Below are 21,559 nucleotides of genomic sequence, written 5' to 3'. Positions count from 1 at the left end.
GTGATGGAGATGAGTTCATTCAGCCCACAAGCATTTCCCTGAGGTCTCTCTGTGCTGGACTGTGCCAGATGCTGGGGGATGTGACACAAATAAGACCCATTCCAGCTCCTTGGAAGTCAGCTCTATAAGTAGGCAATATGGCCGTGCCAAGGGATGGTGATAGCCAGGGGAGGAAGCAATTACATGTCTGGGACACAGGGCTTCCGGGCGGAAGTGACATCCAAGCTGGGCTTTGAAGGTTGAATAAGAAGTCACCGGCAGACAAGGTGGGGAAGAGACTAGCTTACCCCAAAGCATGTAGATAGGAAAAAACAGAAGGTATTTTCTTCTGGGGATCACAAGTCATTTCTATTGTTGGGATATAAGGAAATTGGAAGCAACTGGTGGGAGATGAGGCTTCAGGACTAGGAAAGAGTAGATTTAGTTCAAGGCAGAGTTAGGATTAAAATTAGGTTTGAGATTTGAATGCAAGTTAAAAGGAGATGTTTAGCTATGTCAGATTGGCAAAATAACAAAAATGCGTGTGCTTTACATGTATTATCTCATTTAGCCCTCAGACCAAGCCTAAGAGGTCAGAATTATTCTTGGCCCATCTTACAGATGCAGAGATGGAGGTACAGAGAGGTCAGTGAGTTGCCCAAGGTCACACACTTGGTAGGTGGTGGTTGCCAGGGGCTGGAGGGGGCGGGAGTGAGCGGGGAATGGGGAGTTAGTGTTTACTGGATACAGAGTTTTAGTTTGGAAAGGTCAAAAAAGTTCTGGAGACGGACGGTGGTGATGGCTGCACAATAATATGAACGTACTTAGTGCCACTGAACTGTACACTTACACATGGTTAAAATGGGAAATTTAAGTCATGCATATTTTACTACAATTTAAGAAGAAAGACAACAGAGGAAGGGCATGGAAAGACATAGGTACTGCGTGTTTGGCAGCTGGGAGGGAAGTTTGTCTCCCCAGGCCAGGTCGGCCACAGCTGAAGAGGTGCACGTATTCCAGAGGGCTGAAGGCCCCGCGGTGCGGCTCCGCGTGTGGCTGGGGCAGGTCTTCTCGCCTTTCTGGGAAAACCGAGGAAGCAGGCTGATTCACAGATTTCCTCTAGCGTCAGCCTTCTGTGGTTCTGCCTTATTAGGAAGGTTCGGCTCATGCAGAGGGTGAGGTAAAAGGCACGGAAAAGCCAGGCCTTTACCATACTGGACATTTCCAAGTCCTCTGACTTACAGTGGTGCTTCAGAAGAATGTCCCTTACAGGAATTCTACCAGTGAGGCTCCTGGCACGAAACAGACGCCACCATCAAACTGGGTCACTGAGGAGAGTTTACTAAGTCCACTTACAAAGGTGTGGGCAGTGCTTGGGGAACCCAAAGGGGATGGTGAAGTACCAGCAGGCGTGCTACCACCCTGAGCAGGGAAAGGTGGATACGGGAACTCTGAGGGAGCCAGCATGGAGGGTGCCTTTGGTGAGGACAGCCCTGCAGGAAGGAGCTGGGGAAACGACCACCCAGCCCTCTCTCTCCTCCGGCCCTCAGTCTCCTGCCAGGGCCTCCCATTGGCCAAACCAACAGGAAGCCAGAGGACAACGAGGCCATCAGTCAAATCCACACAGGCCAGCCTCCGGGCCAAAGCAGGGTGGTAAAACCTGCAAAGGAGTCAGAGGGGTAAACGGAGGGGCCGAGCCAAAGCGATCCACACTGAACTACCCAGCAGCCTGGCCAGGGCTGCTGAGCAGCATCCTCCCTGGGTGACTCCCACCCTTTTCCGAAGGCCGACCTTGGACCCGGGGTGAGAGGGAGCCCTGGGCTCTTTCAGGCCTGGAGGGGAGCTATGTGGCTAGTTGGAAAGAGCCCTGATTACTAGTGTCGAAATAAGAAACATCCAATCCTGCAGAGAATTTTAATGAGTTTATTTGAGCCAAACTGATGACAATTGCCGGGAAGCAAAAGCTCAATGGATTGAGAAAATGCTCCAGAGAACGGCAGTTTTGCAGCTTATTTTATACATTAGAATCAAAGGAGGAGACGTAAGGAGGGTTACATGAAATCCATTGGTGGTAGATTAAGGGGGCGGGAGAAAGCTAAGAGGGGAAATCTCTGGGATTGGTTAAGAAGTAACACAGAGAAACACATACTTCTTTTACATTGGTGGGTACAGGATAGTTAATTAACATTTACAGCTCACAGACATGGTATGTGGGGAACAAGATAACAATGAGGGGTTCTGTGGTCCTGTGCTCTGTTGCACTGAGTCTGGAAAAGGAGATTACTCTGACATTTCAAAGGTATTTTATCTTAAATGCAGAAAGACGATGGAAAGCTCACTTAAGTTAAAGATTGACCTTTGTCCAGGAAGCTACAGGCCTAGGACAGGAGTACCTGCTATGACCCACTTTTAGTTAGGAATTTTTATGTTCAGACCATCCTAACCACATCTGTAGTTACTTTTGGTCTCTGAGTTTGCAAGGCCTGCCATGCTGGCCTCTCCTGAGCTTGTCAGGTTTAGTATGTGGTCCCTTTTTCATCCTCACCAGTGTGAGAGCATTGGCCAGGGGCCCCAACCTGCTATCCGTGCAGTGATGTGTACATTCATTCAGTCATTTGTTCAACCAACGTCTCCTGAAAATGCCTCAGTGCCAGGAACTGGATGAAGTGTGGAGCAGCCCCAGCCCCCCCCTTAACTGCAACTTGCGAAATATGCCTGCAGCCTGGATGGGTCCCCCTCCACCACTTCTGACTCTGGAGGCTGCTCTCAGTTACCTCCTCTGTACAATGGGTCAGTCAGTCACCTTTTCCTGGGAGAGTTGTTGGGAGGATTCAGAGAACATTTCTGAAGAGAGTGAGGCAGTGCGCCTGGGATGGAGTATGAGCCCCACATTTGGGAATCAATGGCCTTGTTAACAAACATTCATTCACCTCCGGCATTCACCACCCTATTAGTCTGTTTTGTTACTATGTTTGCAATTATATTGCACTTGCATTTGTTACAGTTTTTCTCTCCCTCTGTCCAAATCTCTCAGACTATGAACCCAGAAGAAACCACTGGCCCTCCTGCTCCTCCCTGAATCCCCAGGGCTTGGCGCAGGGTTCACAACTGCCAGCATGTATACTGAGCCCAGACACTGCCAATGGCTTCACATACACTTAGTCGTGAGGACAGCCATCGTGGGTGGGCAGTACTACTAGGCCCACTTTGTAGATAAGGAACTGAGCCCAGAGAGGTTAAGCAACTCGTCCAAGGTCGCAGAGCCAGAATTTGAACCAGGGAGTCCGGCCCTCAAATCCGGCGCTGGACCATGGCTCCCGGCGAGAGTGAGTGCGGGAATGAATCCAGTCACACAGTGAACGGACGGCGGATGCGCGCCGCCCTTCCCTCGTTGCGGTGGCTGGGCGCGGGGACAAAGGCCCGGAGGAGGCCGGACGTGGGCCAGCCGGGTCCGCAAGCTCCGGGGGCGGGGGTAGGGGGACGGGCCCTTTAAGGGGGGCGGGCCGGCGGCGCCGGGGGCGTGTCGGGGGGCGGGCCGGGGGCGGGCGGCGCAGCGGGCCGGCTCCAGGGCGCGCGGAGTGAAGGGCGGCGGCGGTGGCTGTGGCTCGTGCTTGGCCCGGGCTTCGGATTGCGCTCGGCTTCCCGCACCCCGCGCACCCCGCACCGGCGCTTGGCCCCGCGGAGGAGCGGCCATGCCGCCGCGGCGCAGCATCGTGGAGGTGAAGGTGCTGGACGTGCAGAAGCGGCGGGTGCCCAACAAGCATTATGTGAGTGCTGCGCGGGCCCCACGCCCCCTACAGCCGCTGCCCCATCGGGAGCGACAGGGAGCCCCTCGGCTCTGAAAACTTCTGCCTCCTGCTCTTTCTCCCCCCACCTCTCCCCCTCCCCTCCTCTCCCCCCTCCACCCTGCTGCTGCGCCGCCCGGGTCTCTCCCGGCTCCTCCCCCTCCCCTCCCCCTCCTCTCTTTTGCCCCGTTTTCCTTCCCGTCCAACCTCCTGGCCCCCCCGCCGCACTCTCTGCCGCTTCTCTTACCCTTTCCATCTCCCCCATGTCCCCCTCCCCTCTCCTGTGTTGCCCATCCGTGGAAAAAGTCTGGCCCCAGCCAGTGTAGGGGACAGAGAGAAGCGCCCGTTCTCGGGCCGCCGGTCCTGTCCCCTCCTTGTCGAGAGGCACTCGGACCCGCAGTGAGCAGCCACAGGTAGCCCCTCCAAGCATCGCCAAGTTGGGCTCCGTCCTTTTGGAGGAGCCAGGCTGAGCGATGGAAGAAAAATCTCTGAGAATGGATCCTTTGAGTGCCTGTCCCTTGAAAAGGTTTAAAAAAAAAAAAATGGCCCTCTCCAATAACTTAAAAATGTACGAAAGTTTTCTCCTGGCACCGTCCTCTGTAAAATGGGAATCCTGGTAGAGCTGGCCAGGACTTGAGAAAATGGGTTAGTGGCTTCATTTTGCAGATGGGAAGGCTGAGGCTCAAAGAGGCTACAGGTTCTAGAAGGTGGAGCTGCATTCAGGCCTTCCCTGCCTATGGAAAGTGTACCTGGGGCAGATGGTGACCCGCAGGTGGGAAATGGCTTCCACAGCAGCCTAGGAGGATAATTGCGGGGTTCAAGGGACCCTGGGACCACCTCATAGATTTTGGTTGGTGGGCTAATGGGGCTGTGGGAGGTTAGGCCCAGGTGAGGCCTTGGGGAGGCCTCCCGATTGGAGGGAAGGGGGCTATGGTGTCTCTGGTGGTGAGAAGGGGGCAGTGGCAGCGCCTAGCTGCAGAGAAGTTCACCAGGAAGGAAAAAAGAGCAAGAGGGAGGGAAAAAATCCTAACAAAGAAGAGTAGAACAATGAATAGCAAAGGGCGTTGGCTGGTGAAATTCTGCTCCTTGGCCTCCCTGCAAGTCGTCTGTGGATCTATTTTCTTAAGAGGCTCATTCTTATAAATCAGATTTCTATGCCCTCCATGAGCAGCCTATAAAATTCTGAAAGGAGATAGCCGGAATCCACTCTGCGCCCTGCAAGAACGGGTGTGCTGTGTGAGTCTGTATTGTTATTGGCTGGGCAGCTGGTTATTCAGCCCTTAGCCAGGCGGTGGGAAGCTATTTCCTGGACCTGTGGCATCTTTAAATAGAGTGAAATTTCCCTTGATTCCAGGACTGAGCTAAACTGTCTTTTCTCTTTGTGTGTGTGTGTGTGCGCGTGTATGTGTGTGTCTGTCCACTGTTTCAAATGCTGCCAGATCTTGGTTTCTTGTTTGAGCCTGTTGAGTGTGTAACCAACTTGCCTCTTTGGTATGAGACACTTTCACCAAGATGGCAACAAGGAAGTCTGAAATGCTCCATGCTGCCTCCTCCCAGATCTGTGCACCATTGTTCACACTCTCCTGTCCTCTGCTGTCATGTGAGGCAGAGGTTCTTGAGCCCACTTGACAGGTGAGGAAACTAAGGCTCAGAAAGGTGAGGTTCTATACCTGGGGTCACAGTCAGGGACAGAGCAGGCGTGTAAATCGAAGTGTGTTGAATCCCAAAAGTGTTCCACCAGACCACACCACTTCCTAGATCCCATACCCTCAGAGTTTCCCTAAGCAAAGTCCCCTAAAAAACCGGGAAGTCTGTCATCATTTGTGACCAACCACTCTGAGGCTTTTCATTCTCTGCTTTGTCACACCCCTCCCTGCCAGTTTTTTGAAGATTCTGCCGCTTTGAGGGGCATCTTTCTAAGCTTTCAATCGCCTTTTAGGGGTCCCTTGAGACAAGTCTCTAAATGTTCAAATATGGATTTGGGTTCAAATCTTGGCCTCACAACTTGCTAGCTGTGTGGCGTCTCTGAACCTCGGTTTTCTCGTCTGGAAGCTGGGGGTGAGGGTGCCCACTTCTTAGGGGGCGGGACCATGTGACTGGAAGGGTTGGCTTTCCATACCTGTTAGATGCCTGCCTCCCTGCCCTGTGGTGTCCCTGTCACTCTGATTGGAAACCTGCGGAAGTCACATAGGGAGGAATTTCACTAAGAACTTATTTTTCTGCATGTGGGTTTAGTCACTCTTGTGATTCAAGGGGGGCTCCCTCCTTTCTATCCAGCCTTTTGGGTTCATCAGATGAGGAAGGGTGATGGGTTTAGATGATGAAGCCTGAGTCATCCATAGGCATGGAGCAAATTTAGTGCCGGGATGGCAGGGAATGTGAACCCACTGGAAACTGCCAGCACCCCCCACTCCTGTGCTCAAGCCACACCCAGCCCACTGCTCTGGAAGGAGTGGGCACGGAGGCAGTGATCCTCATGGCACCAGACTTTCCTGCTGTTTGGTAGCCTCCTTTCTGAACCTGTCCCAGCCACCCTGAAGAGAGCTTGCGCAGGGGAGGTGGATGTCCTGGGCTCTGCTCCTTCCTGCTGTGTCACCTCGGGTTGGTGGACTTACCTCTCTTGGCTCCAGTTTCTATAATCTGCAAGTTGTAAACACTGTTAGTTGCCTCGGGCAGAATTTCTCCACCTCAACATTGCTGACATTTTGGGCCATCTCATCTTTGCTGTGGCAGGCTGTCCTGTGCTTTGTAGAACGTTCAGCAGCATCCCTGGCTTGAATCCACTAGATGCCAGTAGCATCCTCCTGCCCAATTTTACAGCCAAAAATGTCTTCAGACACGTCGCCCAGGGGGCAAAATCACACACATACCTAACCCCAACCACTGTATTGTAATATGTCAGTCAGTTGTGGAGACCTCTGGTTACCAAGACTCCTAACTCCCCTCTAGCCCTCTCCCCATTTGTGGCTAGCTCAAACACTGCCCGCCCATCACTCAGTTGCCTTGGAGGGAACAGGTCACAGGTACTGGAGATATCGTTGGAGAACTTCACCTGGAGCTTGGGGCTGCCTGCTAGGGCTCGGTCACCTGTTCCACCTGAAATGGCCTCTTCTCCATTATCAGGGTGGCATCCTCTCCATGCCCGACCCCAGCCTCATTCACCTGTGGGCAGAGCCACAGGCCAGGTCTAAAGAATGCAGAGGCGGAAGCTCTCAGAGCCTCTGAAATGCACCAGATGGAAGGGATTGTGGTTGATGGTAATATCAATGATATTATTTGGAGAGGGCTCCCCTGGAGCCGCCCTTTTTCAGAGGCAGGGAGGTAAACTTTAAGGGCTGCTGGCTTTGTCTGCCAGCACCTTTCCTGCCCCAGAGCCAGGGCTTTCTGAATGAATGGCGGGGTGGCTTTCAAGCGTGACATGCTGGGGAGATCCGCTGGGGCTGGGTTATCTACTGGGTTGAGGGGAGGAGGAAGTTCCCCCTGTGGGTTTGGTGGGTTTTATTTGGATCGCCCCACTTCCTACAGTGGAGTGGCATGTACAGGAGCCGGGGCTTTAGAAGAGGCCTCGTCATCAGGAGTTGCTGGCCTTCTCTGTAGTGAGATCTCTAGATATGAACAGGAGGAAGATGGCAGTAGAAGTTAGAGCAGCAATATTCATAAGAGCCGAAATCTGATCAGTCCCTGGGGGCCAGGCACTGGATTGAGCTCTCTGTATTTACTCATCACAACAGCTCTTTAAAATAGGTACTTTTTAATTATATTGACAGACTATTTCATATATATGGATACATAGAATAAAATAAATACCTATCCATCATCCAGCTGTCAGATCTTTACATTTTGCCTTATTTGTTTCATTGATCATTTATATTTTTTTAAGAAATAAAACATTGCCGGAGTGGCTGGTTAGCTGTTAGAGCGTGGTGCTAGTAACACCAAAGTTTCCGGTTCGATCCCCACATGGGCCACTGTGAGCTGTGCCCTCCTTAAAAAATAAAATAAAAATGAAGATAGGAAATATTTTTAAAAAACAAAGAAAGAAAACATTGCAGATGCAAAGCCCCCTGTGTACCCTCCCCAATCCTCCCCTCCAAAAAAAACAACAACAACAACAAAAACAAAACCAGTATCCTGCCTTTGGTGTTTATCATTCCCGTGTACTTAAAAAGAAGACTATTAGAACTATTAGATAGGATTTTTTTTTCTTTAACAGCTTTATTGAGGTATAATTTCCATACTGTAAAATTCACCCATTGTAAGTGTATAGTTTGCTGGTTTTTAAAGTAAATTTATAGAGCTGTGCAGCCATCACCACAGTCCAGTTTTGTAACATTTCCATCACCCCAAAAAAGATCCCTCGTGTCCATTTGCAATCAATCCCCTCCCCACCTCAGCCCATGCACCTTTTAATGTTTTTATCTTTTTAACACTCCCAAAAACTATATAAAAACATTGCACTTAGGAGATCTGTGTTGATACTGTGATTCCAGTTCATTTTAACTGCTGTTTAATATTCCACTTATTAATATATCCCAATTTATTTGAGCTCCTAGTGGGGACTTTTAGGGTGTTCTCAGCAGTTTGCTTTTGCCCACAGTGGGATTGCTGGGTCCTGGGGCTTATGCATTTTTACCTTTGCATTGATATTCCTGGGAGGAGTGTCTGTGGGTCCTAGTTCTGTGTTCTTGCTAACACAGAATTGTCAGACTTTTTAGTTTTTGCCAATCTGGGCAGTGCAGAATAATACAGTAGTGTTTGCTTTTATCCGCCATTTGAGTTTTCTCTTCTTTGAATTGCCTGTTTTATCTTTCGCTCCCTTTTCAGGTTTATTGGGTTATTTGTCGCCTGTTAACTTGTATGCTTTATTTAATACATTTAGGACCCTAATCTTTTAGGTCATTACATTAGCGTTTCTACTTTCCCCTTGAGACTGGAGGCTCAGAGACGTAGAGGCACTGCTGGACGTCACACAGCAGGGAGAGGAAGTGTGGGGATGAGGCAGATGCCTGTGTGTCTGAGTGAGTCAGCATCCCTGGGCTCCCACCCCTGAGCCAAGTAACATTGGGCAGGTCACTTGAGCTTATGGGCCCCAGTTTCCCCATCCTGGCCCTTCCCTCATTCCATCAGCTTCCACCAGCCCTTAGTCATTCTCACTCCAGGGCAGCCCTGGGTTGATTATGCCCCTGGAGTGATGGGTTGGCAGGCCCTGTGCCTGCAACCTTAAAGCCTCCCTCTTTGGTTTCCCCTGCTCTGATCCCAGGGGTCACTGTTCTGAGCAGCTGAGATTTGCAGGGCAGGTCACACCTTACAGGCGTTACTGGCGTTCTCATCTGGTCTGTGGGAGGCCTCTGGCTGGTGAGCTCAGTGGTCTGGAACAGGCTGTGGATCTGCTGCCCAGAATAGTTGCATTCTGTTTTCCAGCCACCAGTTGCCTCTCCCCAGCCAGCCCTGGCATCCCCTTTTGCAGAAACATGCAGAGCAGGGCAGCAAACTTCAGTGGAAAGAACTTGGGTGTTAGAGACAAACGTATCTGGATTCCAGTTCTGCATGGCTGTGGGTGCCTCCCACAGCTCACAGTGCGCGTGTCTGCATCTGTACGTGAGTTCGGTGTCTTCCTTCTAAGACTTTGTGTGCTGCTGTGATAACATGCGCTCAGTCCACTCCATCCCTTCTGGGGGCGTGGGGCTGATTGGCAGCAACTAGCGCGGTTCTTAGGACCCACCATGACCTTTGAGATGGAAAGACCTGGCCTGGAGTCGTCTTCTAGCACTCCTCAGCTGGGTGACCTCGCCGACAAGCTACCTGAGCGTCTGTAAGATGGGGGTCGTCATAGTGCTTACCTGTAAGTGTAGGGCAGTTGTGCAGATGAACTCATGTCACACAATACTGAGCCCGACTTCTCCTACATAGAAGGCACTCGATGGATGACAGCCAGGAAAAGCAATATTAATAATAGCCATTACCGAAATCTCTGCCCCTTTCCCACCAGCTGCCCTTGGGGCATGCTGTGTGTTTTCCGTGCTCTTTCAATCAAGAGGCATTTGTAGCGTGCCTGCTCCAGGCTGGACACCTGCTGCCCCTGGGATAGGCCCGTGAGTAAGGCAGAGCCTGTCTACCTGCTTTACAGGTGTGTTGTCCTGCGCTCTGTGTTACACACGTGTAGTGCCCTTAGTACACATTAAGGCCCCTCGGGTAGGTTTTTTCAAAAAATGGCTGTTGCTTTCTTGGGCCTCATCAGCTGCACTGCGCCCTCCTGATCCCTCGGGCGGACAGGTGCAGGGAGCCAGGCTCCTCATCTCACCTGACACCGTCATCTCAGTAGGAGGTGCCTCAGCCTGTTTCTCTTATACTCTGGGCTCCTGTTGTGGTCTCAAGGTCAAAGGGGGTGGGGATTTCGTATCTTCAGATTACTTAAATGTCACGTTAGTTCAAACTTTGAATCTGTGCCATTCCCTGCTTCTGGTAAGTAGAGAAAGTACACCAGATAGCCTGGGTTCAAATACCTCCTCTGCCACCTACCAACAGTGTATCCGCAAATTACTTACCCTCTCTGCACCTCAGTTTCCTCATCTGTAAAATGGGAGTAATACTATTAGGTGGGTGCAAAAGTAATTGCAGTTTTTGCAATTTTTAATCTTTTAAATGGCAATTAGTTTTGCACCAACCTAATCCAATTTCATAGGGCTGATGTGAGGATTAAATGGACCCAGTATATAGGAAGGGCTCTATGATGAGCTGTCGTAGTATAGTAGCCTAATGTAGTGTGTGTGTATTAATATATATATTACACGAATGTAAGGTACAAACGTAATGTCATTTATGATAATAAAAAGTTCATAACCACTTAACTACCCATCAGTAGAAAGCAAGATAAATAAAATGTATTATATCCACATGCTACAATACCATCAAGATGGTAAAAGTGTATTCTGTCTTCTTTCGTGGGAATATTAAATAGTAAAAGCTGGTTGCAAAATAACATAGGCAGATTCCCACCTGATTACAAATCAAGGATGAAAATATGTGTCTGTGTAAGCCCAAAACTATAGCTGACAAGATGTGTCACTTTTTGTTTTCTTGGGGTTTTTTTTGCTTGTCTATGCTTTTCTCTGTTTTCCAAATGTTCTGCAGTAAACACATATTCCTGTTTTTAGTAAAAATAAAAAAGCAGTGAATGCTTGAAAAAGCAGTGCCAGGCTGTGGCGGCTCCAGCCGGGTTCCATATCCTGCCGCCCAGCCTGTCCTGAAGTGGTGGGATTCTCCAGCTGCTCAGAGAGCCTGTCCTCCCGAGGGAGGCACCCGCCTCCAAGGCTCTGCCCCCATCCTGCCGCGGAGGGAGGTCTCCGGGTGTGGGTTTCCAGTCCAAGAGCCCAAGAAGTAGACAGAGCTGAGTTTAGAATACCACAAGGGAAGCCCTGAGCAGATTATTTTCTACTTAAAATGCTCCTTGCTCAGTGGGTTCGGGCCCTGTCCCATAGCGTTTGCAGCTCAGTAGGGTTGGAAAGAATCGCAGCCCTGGTTTCTGTGGTCTGTACCCCACGGTCACGGGGGCACCCGAAAGATCATCCAGGTTAGAGCTGTGCCCTGCAGCCTGCTCCCCAGGGCATTTCAGACATCCGCTTGTCACCCATCAGAAGTGCATGGGACTCAGCAAGCAGCACAGTTATTGAGCTGCCATGCAAGGACTGGGGGCCGCACTGTTCACTGTCCTTCTCGTCTAGGACACTCACCTCCTTGTCGCAGACTGTGCCTGCTGTTTTCCTAGGAGAAAGAGCTGCGGTTGGGGAAAGGGTCTTGCTTTGCAGGACTCAGTTTTCTCCTCCTCCTCGGAGAGGAAGGCTAGCTGTGGGTCACTGCAGCTGCAGGACAGGCCAAGCATCCTGTTAGCCTGGTGGGTGCAGGCCGTGAACTGGGAGCACCCACCGTGGCCCAAGGACCGAAAATGGGCTTATTCAGAAGGCCACATGGTTGGAGGGTTGTGAACGTGGTTTCTGTACTCAGAGACTGGGCTCTAGTCTGGTTCTGTCATTCACTCATTATTGGCCCTGAGACTTCTCTGGGAAGTGAGCGGCTTTGTTGGGGAAATTAAGTGAGATTTTGTGCAGAATGCCTCGGAAAGGGTTCTGCTGGGATGGTTGTCTTTGGATCTCCTGGCCTGGGGTCATGCCTAGAAGCTTGGGCCCTGTGGTGGGGTCAGGGAGACCCTGGGTGGAGCTGGCATCCCTGCCCCTTGCCATGACGTGGGGACGGGCTGATGTGATAGATTCAGGAGGCTCAGTGTTTCTGGCAGTGGGCCAGTGGGCAGGGAGGGGCTGGTGTGGCTCATGCCTCCGCGACTCTGCCTCTGCCAGGAGCCCGCAGGCCCAAACTTTGCACAGCCATTGATCCTCCGCCCCATTCTCCAAACAGCAGGGCGTTCTCTCCCCATCATTGCTGGTACAGATGCAGGCCTGCAGGTGGGTGGTGAGCCCATGCCCAGGGCCGCCTTCAAGGGGTGAAGGGAAAAGGGACTAGAGGTACATGTCTCCTGTCATGTGGACAGAGCCCACAGAGCGGCTTCTGCAGCCGCTCTCAGGCCATCCCAGAGTGAGGGTTGCGAAACGTACCAAGTGCAAGTGCAGGATGCCCAGTTAAATTTGAATTTCAGATCAACATGCAATATTAGGGACATAGTTACACTAAAAAATTATTCATTGTATGTTTGAAATTCAGATGTTACTGGGCATCCTGTACTTTATCTGGGAATGGTGCCAGAACTATCACTTTCAAAAAAACAGCCACCAAGAAACCTTTCTACTTTTTAACATCAGCAATGTTTCTTGGGAGAAGAAAAACCACAATGTTTCTTGAGAATTCACTGCACAAATGTAAGTCCCTCCAGGGCCAGGTACTTTTGAGGACAGGGGTGCTATATAGACGCGCACACCTGAGACCTTAGGGTCAGTGGCCTGAGAGAGACAGGTAGATGGGGCTCTTCAGGGCTAGTCTAGAACTTGGGGAGTGAGCAGAGGCCTGTGCCCTTGGTTCTGGGAAGTAGGACTGGGAGAAGACAGCGCAGCGGAGATGAGATGACCCACACAGGTCACAGAGCAGAGAGGGATTGCCACGTGGAGGAGGGTGAAGGAATGTCAAGCAGAGAGAACAGGAGGGCGAAGAGTACACACCCTGGCATGTGGCGTGTTTGAAAAAAGCAGGAGAGATTTGAGTGATGGAGGTGAAGCTTGACAGGTATGGGCCAGAAGGACCTGAACCATAAAACAATACAAGGCGTGGACCCCACGCTCAGTACACACGGGTGGAGGGCCGGGCTCAGGACCAGAGGTGTCCACGCTGGAAGTCTGTGGAGTAGTTGGGGGGAGCGGGTACTCAGAGGTACTCCGCCAGCTTGATGGGTAGATAGGAAGGCCTTTCACAGGAACCCGGAGGAGGCAAAGCACAGACAAACCTCGGAGGCTGAAGGGAGAGAGCACCTGTCTACAAGGTGTGCTGTGTGCAGACAAAAAAATGGAGTCAGAGAAGGAGAGAGGGTTGGGGAATATGAGAGGGGACTGTGAAAGCCAGTAGGGATTCTGAAGTTTGGGAGGTATTAAATTATTCCAGATTTATTTTGTTCTCAAGGCTTAAAACAAGTTTTTTTTTAAAAACAAATTTATTATTATCATCGAATAGCTATTCTTTATCTGAGTGCTTATTATGTGCTCAAGTCCACTCAGCAGCTCTGTGATACAAGGAATATTAACCAGGATTCTTGGGTTGCATGTGACAGAGACAGACCTGGCTAATTGAAGCCATAGGGAATGTATTGGGACGATGGCTCTGACAGAATCGAAGGGAAACTCTCCACCTAGTCACGGAAAGGACCTGGCAGCTGGCACCGTCCCGAGAGTAGAAGTCCCGGGGGCATCAGCATCACCAGAGGCAGGCTGCTGCTCCATCCCTCAGTCCTTATGGCCACTCATAAGTCTAGTTTCAGGAAGAGCAAAATCTGATTGGCCCAGCCAGATCACCTGACCATCCCTGGGTCAGGCAAGGGTGGGAGATTATGGTTGACAGTCCAAGTAGCAGGAAGGAGGGATTGTCCTTGTAGGAGATTCAGGGTACTGCAGCTAGAAGAAGGGGGCATGGAGCCAGGGAGGGCGGAAACAACAGATGTCTGCTATGTGGGTATTGCTGTGTCGGCCCATTTCACAAATGTGGAGACTGAGGCATAGAAAGGTGAAGTAATTTGCCCAGGATCACACTTGGCTCTGCTGCCTGTTGTTGACTATAAATACGGTAGTCACCTCACCCTCAGATTCGAAGGGAAACATTGCCTTAAAGCATATAAGGATAATACTTTCTATTCTGCTCAATTAGGTAGAATTGCATCGACCCGTACCTCTCCTCCCCCCAAACTTACTGCTCTGGCAAAGAAAGCTAGAAACCCACGCGGTGGCGTCACCATTTCCTCCTTCCCGGCCAAGGTGTGAATCGTCAGCTTGTGGCTTCGGGCCACCCTTGGCTGCCAGTCAATTGCACAGATGTGGGTTGTCTGCCCTGGGCCAGGCCTGGCCCTGAGCCGGAGAGAGGCTGAGATGACCAGGCAGCCTTTGTCCTCGCAGAGGTCACCATCTGTTTAGAACGTGTCACCACAGCACAAGGGTGTGATGGGGCCTGGTGTGGGGCTCTGGGGACAGGGAAGGGGTCTGACGCCTGGGGTGAGGCCCATTTCCCTGCGGGGTCAGAGAGGTGTGCTCTTAGCTGGGGTCAAAAGGAAATGGGTGTGCTGGGACAGGGAAAGCTGACTAGCAGAGCTGCTCCTCATACGGGTAGAATTCAGAGGGTCCTTGAACTTAGAAGAGAGGAAAGTACATCTTTTTCTTTATTGGGGAAGGGGAACAGGACTTTATTGGGGAACAGTGTGTACTTCTAGGACTTTTCCCAAGTCAAGTTGTTGTCCTTTCAGTCTTAGTTGTGGAGGGCACAGCTCAGCTCCAGGTCCAGTTGCCGTTGCTAGTTGCAGGGGGCACAGCCCACCAAGCCTTGGGGGAGTCGAACTGGCAACCTTGTGGTTGAGAGGACGCGCTCCAAACAGCTGAACCATCTGGGAGCTCAGCGGCAGCTCAACTCAAGGTGCCGTGTTCAATCTTAGTTGCAGGGGGCGCAGCCCACCATCCCTTGCGGGACTCGAGGAATTGAACCGGCAACCTTGTGGTTGAGAGCCCACTGGCCCATGTGGGAATCGAACTGGCAGCCTTCGGAGTTAGGAGCACGGAGCTCCAATTGCCTGAGCCACCGGGCCGGCCCCAGAAAGTACATCTTTAGTCTAACCTCCAACAGTAATTTCGCATTCCCTTCATTATAAATGAAGGCAACAACCCTCAGTGATAGTAGTGATACCTGTGACTGTCACCAGTAGAAATTCACTGATATTTTCATGTCATTTTACAGTTGTTGCATAGATTCCCACAGATCATTTACATTCATCACTACCTCAGAAGTGTGGTGGTATTTAACCCACCTCTAGATTTTGTTATTTATTGCATTAATAGAAGTGTACATAGATTTATAATTTTATTTTTTGAAACATTTTTATTATAATTCAGTATAATGAGTTACATTTGGAATCCTGTGTTCTTTATTTTATTCATTTTAAGTCCTCCTGAGAAAGGATCCATAGGTTTCATCAGGTTGCCAGAAGGGTCTGTGGTGGAGAAAAAAGATGAGACTTTTGGATAGAAGTTCCAGAATTTGGGCTTGGAACCAGATGGCATGGGTTTGACCAGCAGAACGTGTGATCTGTATAGTAAGTGACTTAACTTCTCTGTACCTCAGTTTCTTCATCTGAGAATAATACTTACTGTGGGTTATGCCATATAAAGGGGTTAGAGCAGTGCCTGGCACACAGAAGTGCTGAATAAACAGGTATACCTCTTAGTATGTACCAGCTTACCTGACTAGTAACATGCATGTTTAATAAGCAGCCCCAAGTGTTATAACACCAGCAGTCTGGAATGACCACACATTGAGAAACGTACTCTAAATGGACTGGCCCAGGATACACCCCCTAAGATTTATAGCCGTTTTCCCTGAAGAATTATATATTTGGATATTTAGCAGTGTGGTAATTAAACAATGCTGAAAATAGCCTACATGTTTGTCATTGGAGACATGATTAAATAAGGGATATACAGCCTTATGGTGGGCTATTAAGGATCCTTTAAAAATGGTTTATTCAAAGAATTTTTAATGAAATGGGGAAATCCTCACTATATAATGCAAGGGAAAAAGAAAAATCGTATATACAATGGCATCTTAATTTTGAAAAATACTTCAATGTATAGGAAATAGGCCTGGGAAGAAAATATGCCCAAAGCATCCTCTCTGGTGGTGAAAATGTGAAGTTAAGACCTCGGGCTGTTTATTACCAGCCGGACTGGACACGTTCCTTGAGCTCCCTGGGCCTTCCTATGGAACGGAAGCAGGACAGCCTGCCGGGAAGGAAGCACATGTAAATGGTTGGTGGTTGTGAGCAATTACGTTGTTTTAAGTTGTATTATATTTTTATGTTATCCTAGGTTTCTGTAGAGAGGAGAGGACGGTAGGATGGCGAGTCAGGAAAGCTTCCAGGCGGGAGCAGAGGGTAGGGACGCTGCTTCTCTTGCTCCCTTTGTTCTGTCTGGTAGACTTACGTTTGAAGCACGAGAAGCTGGCAGCAAAGTCCACATGGGGGGCTCAAACTGCGGCTGGAGAAAGAGCCTCTGCCAGATGAGGAGCCCGGCAGGGCATGGGTGCCGGGGTGGCCAAGGGTGTCCACAGCACCTGGCCCTTGGGAACCACGTGTGGTTTCACGCAGGAAAAGGGGCTCTTTGGCTGTACAAAGATTGGAACCCACTGACGCAGTCCCACGACCTCCTAAGGATAGCCCTAGTAGGTAGCTGTCCCCAGGGTCTGTCCCCAGAGGTCAGTCCCTTTACATTCTCGTCTGGTTCTTTTCTCCTCCTTCATGTCCCCAAGCCCAGTGGTTCAGGAAGACAACACTGGACTTGGGGGGAGAGGCGGTTGTTTAGGGAGCATCCAAGACCATCGTAGTAACAGCCTCTTTCTGCCTGTTACCCAGCCAGGGCCCAGCTTGGAGGCTGAGGCTTGCGATGCTCCAACCCCATCGTGGCACCCATACTATGGGTCTAGTCGTCTGTCCCACCAGGCCCTGAGTCCCTCACTGTCCAGGGCCAGACCCAGAACAGGTGCTGGGTGTGTACCTTAATGAAGCCATAACTGCCTGGTCCCTCTCAGTCCTGAGGTCCTGTGATTCTGGAGTGATGGCTGCTGACAGCCTTTCACTGAGACAGAATCAGGTTCCTCGTGATGACTTCCGGCCCCAGACCGAGCACTGTGTCCTAGTGGTTACAACGGGCGGTGGAGGCAGCAAGGCCTGGGTGCAAACTCACTGCCTGCTGTGCTATGTCAGGTGCGCTGGCTTACGGCTTTGTGTGCATTGAGTCAGTTAGTCCTTACCCTCAGCCTGTGAGCTAAGGACCCCTGTCACCTCCATTTCACAGCTGGGGAAACAGGCTGAGACAGAACTTGGCCAGGCCTATGCAGCTAGGAAGTCGCAGGGCCAAGGTTTGAACCCAGGCAGTATGAGGAACCAGCGAGGGTCAAACTCTGGTTTTTCTAACAAGCACCCCCAAGGGTGCTGGGCAGCCAGGTTTGAGAACCGCTGTTGGGGGGTGGCTGTAAGTGTGGTGAGAGCTATGCCCTGGCTTCTGAGCTCATTTACTCTACACATTATAAAGCACCTACTACACGCTCCGCGCTGTGCTGGGCTTCACACGTGTGGCCTCATGTAATCACCTGGCTGGTGAGTCGTGGTGGCAGGATTTGAATTGAGCTCTGCGGTTCTTGGGAGCCAGAGGAAGTGAGCACAGTTGCTTATGATCCATGTAACTCATTTGTTTCCTTGCTTAGGAACGGGCATTCTAGAGTTAAACAAACCTGGGCTCAAATGTTGGCATCCTCCTTAACCAGCTGTGTGGCTTTGAGCCAGTGACCTAACCTCTCTGAATGTCAGTTTTCTCTGCTGTGACATGGGGTGAATAATGCGCCTCACTCCCTAGGGTTTCCTGAGAGTTGGGGATTTAGCAAGTGCCCATTACTAGGTGACGTTTCGCAGCTGGAGAGCTCCTCATCCCTCGAGACACAGCACGACTGTGTCCTCATCTGGGAAGTCTCTCCGAGCTCCACCAGCAGAATTAGCCCTCGTCACCTCTGCGCTCCCACTGCAGCTGTAAGTGCTTCTTAGGGAACTGAGGCCTATGAGAGAATACTACTAATTCTTCTCTCTTGAGTACCTACTGTGCACCAGGCGCTGTACTGGGCCCTTTAGGTGTGAACCGAGACCCATCTGACCACATATCCTGGGCTTTTACCTTCATGTCACACCCTGGGTTAGATCTTGGCCCTGTTGCAAGCTGGCTGTGTGACCTTGGGCAAGCCAGCTACCCTTTCTGAGTCTCAAGATCCCGTGATATAACATAAAGTACTTAGCGTAGTGCCCAATCAGCCCTATCAATGTGGCCCATTTTGAGTCTTCTTCATTAATTGGACAGCTTTACCCCTCCTGCATGTATTCCTTGCACACAGTGGGTGCTCTTGTTGGATGTCCAGTTCTCTCTAGGCAGCCCTGTTAACACAGGCAAAGGCCCGACTTGAAATCTCTCAGCTCTGTTTCCTGCATTGCCCTGCGCTCCTCAGAGGCCTGGCAGCCTTGGAGATCTCCACAAGCCCTAAGTGCCTGCCCTGGAGGCTTTCCTAGAAAGCCAGCCTTCAGGTTGATTTCAACTGAGCCTGGGCTCCAGCTGCCAGCACCTCTGCTTGCCATTGGCAAGTTCCCTGTGCCGCTTTGGGCCAGATGTGTGCGAGGCCGTGAGTTGGCAGCCAGCGGTCCGGGCTGGGGCTGCATGCCTGGATCAGCTTGTTTCCACGAGTTCCGTGTCTTGGTCTAGAGAAATGGAGGTGTTCGGCCTGGCCTGCCCAGGAAGCCGTTCCTGCTGCTTGCCATCAGGAAAAGACTCCAGAAGTGAGGGGAAGATGGGCTCCAAGGGTGGGCAGCACTATATGTGTGGGCTCACAATTAGGGGGCAGTTGATCGGGTTTCACAGCATGACACTCCTGACTTTGCCTGTTAACACAGCTGACTTCGAAAGAACTGAGGGGAGACAGACTCCGTCTGAGCCTCTGGTGCCTTATCTCTGTAATGGGGTTCTCAGTGATAGCTCTGCCAGCTGCCTGGAGTCAGGCAATGTGCCAAGCACCTGCTGTGCATTGGCTCATTTAATCCTCAGCCAACCGTAGAAAGTAGTAGGTACTGTTGTTCTCTCCATTTTACAGATGGGAAAATGGAGGCTCAGAGCCATGAAGTGACCTGCAACATCACACAGCAGCTTCAAACTATAGAGCTGAGATTCATACCCAGCTACTCTAAAGCCAGTGCCTATCCTGTTTTTTTTTTAATGACATTAAAGAGTGATTGTTATTTATAATGTTCAATTTACGTGTATGCAGGAAAATTCCCTGTTTTGGTTTAGCACCCTATGAATTTTGATGCATGCCTAGGATCTTGTAACCACCAGCACAGATGGGATGCAGAACAATTCCATCACCCCAAAGAATTCCCTCGGGCTGGCCTGACTCCTAGTGCCACAGGGTGATGCTTCCACTTGGAGTGAAATTGCTCCCGTGCTGTGCTCTGTTTCTCTGTTGCCTGTTCAGAGAAACCCTGGGGTGAAACCTGGACTTCTCCTCTAGGATTGGGCCCCATGCCTGCATTCTCCTCTGTCACAAAGCGGGTTCTGTTTCTAGTACCCTTGGCAGTTGACCTGCTCATTCAGCCATTTCAAGAGCATTGTTGCTCTCCCGACACAGAGAGCCTTGAGTGAGGTCACTTTGACGTCCGACTGTGTGGCCCTGTCTAGGCTTTTTGTCCATCTGTCTGTCTGTCTCTGTCTGTCTGCTTGTTTGTCTACTAGACATTTCCTGAGAGCCCCATGTCACCAGGCACTGGGAGGACTGGCAAACTACACAGACCTGGCCCTGCCCCTTAAGGGCTCCCAGGAGAGTGGCCGCGACAGTCACCCAAATAGAACAACACACTCCGAGCAATGCCTGCTAAGAGCAGTGTAAGCTGACACCTGAGATGTGAAGAATTGCTAAGCAGGTGAAGGGAGAAATGTTCCCGCCAGAGGCAGTGGCATGTGCCAGGTCTGGGAGGCCAGGGAGCCTAGCCAGGTGGGAGTGGAGGAGGCCCCCTAAGCCCACGACATGCCTTCCTTGTCTCCCTGACAGGGCTGAAAGCTTCAGAGGGGCAGGGGCTTCTGTCTCCCTCATTCGCAGCCATATCCCCAGCCCTTGGAAGGGAGCCTGGTGCACAGTAGGTGCTCTGTCTGTATTTGCCGAATGAATGACTGAAGTGTTTCCAGTGGAGGAGAGAGACACGATTCGATTTTCACTGTAGAGAGGGCACTCCTCGCCCACCTGGCCTGGCACCCCTCTGCGCAGGTGCCAGCAGAGAAGCTCAGCTCCACTGCACCTGCACACGCACGTGTGCCCCATGGACAAGGAGCCGTCAGCACGTAGCCCTTACCCGGAGCGTCTCATCTGCCGCTAACAGCACGAGCACTTGTGTTTGGGCCCCATTCCAAGCATTCACTTAATTGAAAAGATTGAAAAAAAAGGCAACTGGCAGCCGGCCATCCCCAGTGTGTCGCTTGCGGTGGCGCCTGCCCTTGGTGATTTCTGACGCTGTGGTAGGGACAGGAAAGCGCTGGCCTCAGGCCAGGACACCCGAGGCCTGGCCTTGGGGATGTGGGAGAAGGGATACGGGACCCCAGAGGCTGAAGGGGCTGGGATTGAACCTGATGTCACCCTCTGAGGTCACCCGCTTCCCAACTGCATGACCTCAGGCAGCACTGTGCCGGGTCTCCTCCACCCTCAGGGCGGCCCCCTCCTGGCAGGCATTTCATGAGGACTGCGCCCTGTGTTCGTAAAGCACCCCGCACAGGCCCGTGTAGCGGCATGTGCCCCAACGCCAGCCCTGGTTCTGTCCTGGTTCCCCCTCACCTTGGCTCTGTCATCCCTCAGTTCCCTCCTAGGTCTCAAAGGCGTTGTGACATTTGGCCGCGTTTCTCCGGGAATAACTTTAATGTACTCTCTCTGAAAGGATAAACGTGCTCTTCAGCACTTCCGGTGGCAATGCCAGGCTGCGGTGTTGGGAAATCAAACACAACAGGGTGTTGTGATCCTAAGGAGAGGTTGGGAGCTGACCTCCATAGGCCAGATGTTGGGCAGACAGCTGGGGAGGGCCGACACCTCGGAACCAGAGGGAGCTCGGGGCTCCACGGGGAGCAGCGGAATCACGTTTCCCTGAGCAGAGCCTGCCAAGCCGCCCAGTTGCCAGTGCCCTCTCCTCCCGCCTGCGCTTTCTCTCCCTCCCCCTTAGCCTGTGCTCCTCCACCTTTGGCCAGAGCTGCGTGTTGCCAGAGAAGTGACCTGGAGCCCAGCCAGTTATTACCAGGCTGCTCCGAGCACCCTCCATCCGGTGTGGGGGCTGGATTGGGACGGGGCAGGATCGCACCCAACTTTGAAAGGGGCTGTTTTTCACCGGGGCCTGTAGACTCCTGGGCACCCTCCACCATGCTCCTGGGAGCCTTCTCTGCGGGAAGTGGACTCATCTGGATCTTGAAACTAACACTGCTGCTGGCCTCAGGGCTGCATGTGCTTTTGTACCTCCATTGCTTTGCTGTAGAACAGGACAG

General features: G+C 51.4%; 1 protein-coding gene across 2 annotated transcripts in view; it reads left to right on the top strand.

The window, feature by feature from the left end:
• The first annotated feature begins 3,530 nt into the window (after positions 1–3,530).
• Positions 3,531–21,559, top strand: part of SH3PXD2B (SH3 and PX domains 2B) — an 84,425-nt gene continuing 66,396 nt past the window's right edge. For both annotated transcript variants that reach the window (XM_019741295.2, XM_074313901.1), the window contains exon 1: positions 3,531–3,746. In XM_019741295.2, coding sequence (XP_019596854.1) covers positions 3,672–3,746 — 75 coding nt within the window. In that variant the 5' untranslated portion in view covers positions 3,531–3,671. The remainder of the gene's footprint in view (positions 3,747–21,559) is intronic.

This window comes from Rhinolophus sinicus, linkage group LG10 (assembly GCF_036562045.2).
Source record: "Rhinolophus sinicus isolate RSC01 linkage group LG10, ASM3656204v1, whole genome shotgun sequence".
In the NCBI taxonomy this organism is placed as follows: Eukaryota; Metazoa; Chordata; class Mammalia; order Chiroptera; family Rhinolophidae; genus Rhinolophus; species Rhinolophus sinicus.
The sequence above is the reverse complement of the archived record's forward strand: the minus strand, read 5'-3'. Positions and strand labels throughout refer to the sequence as shown.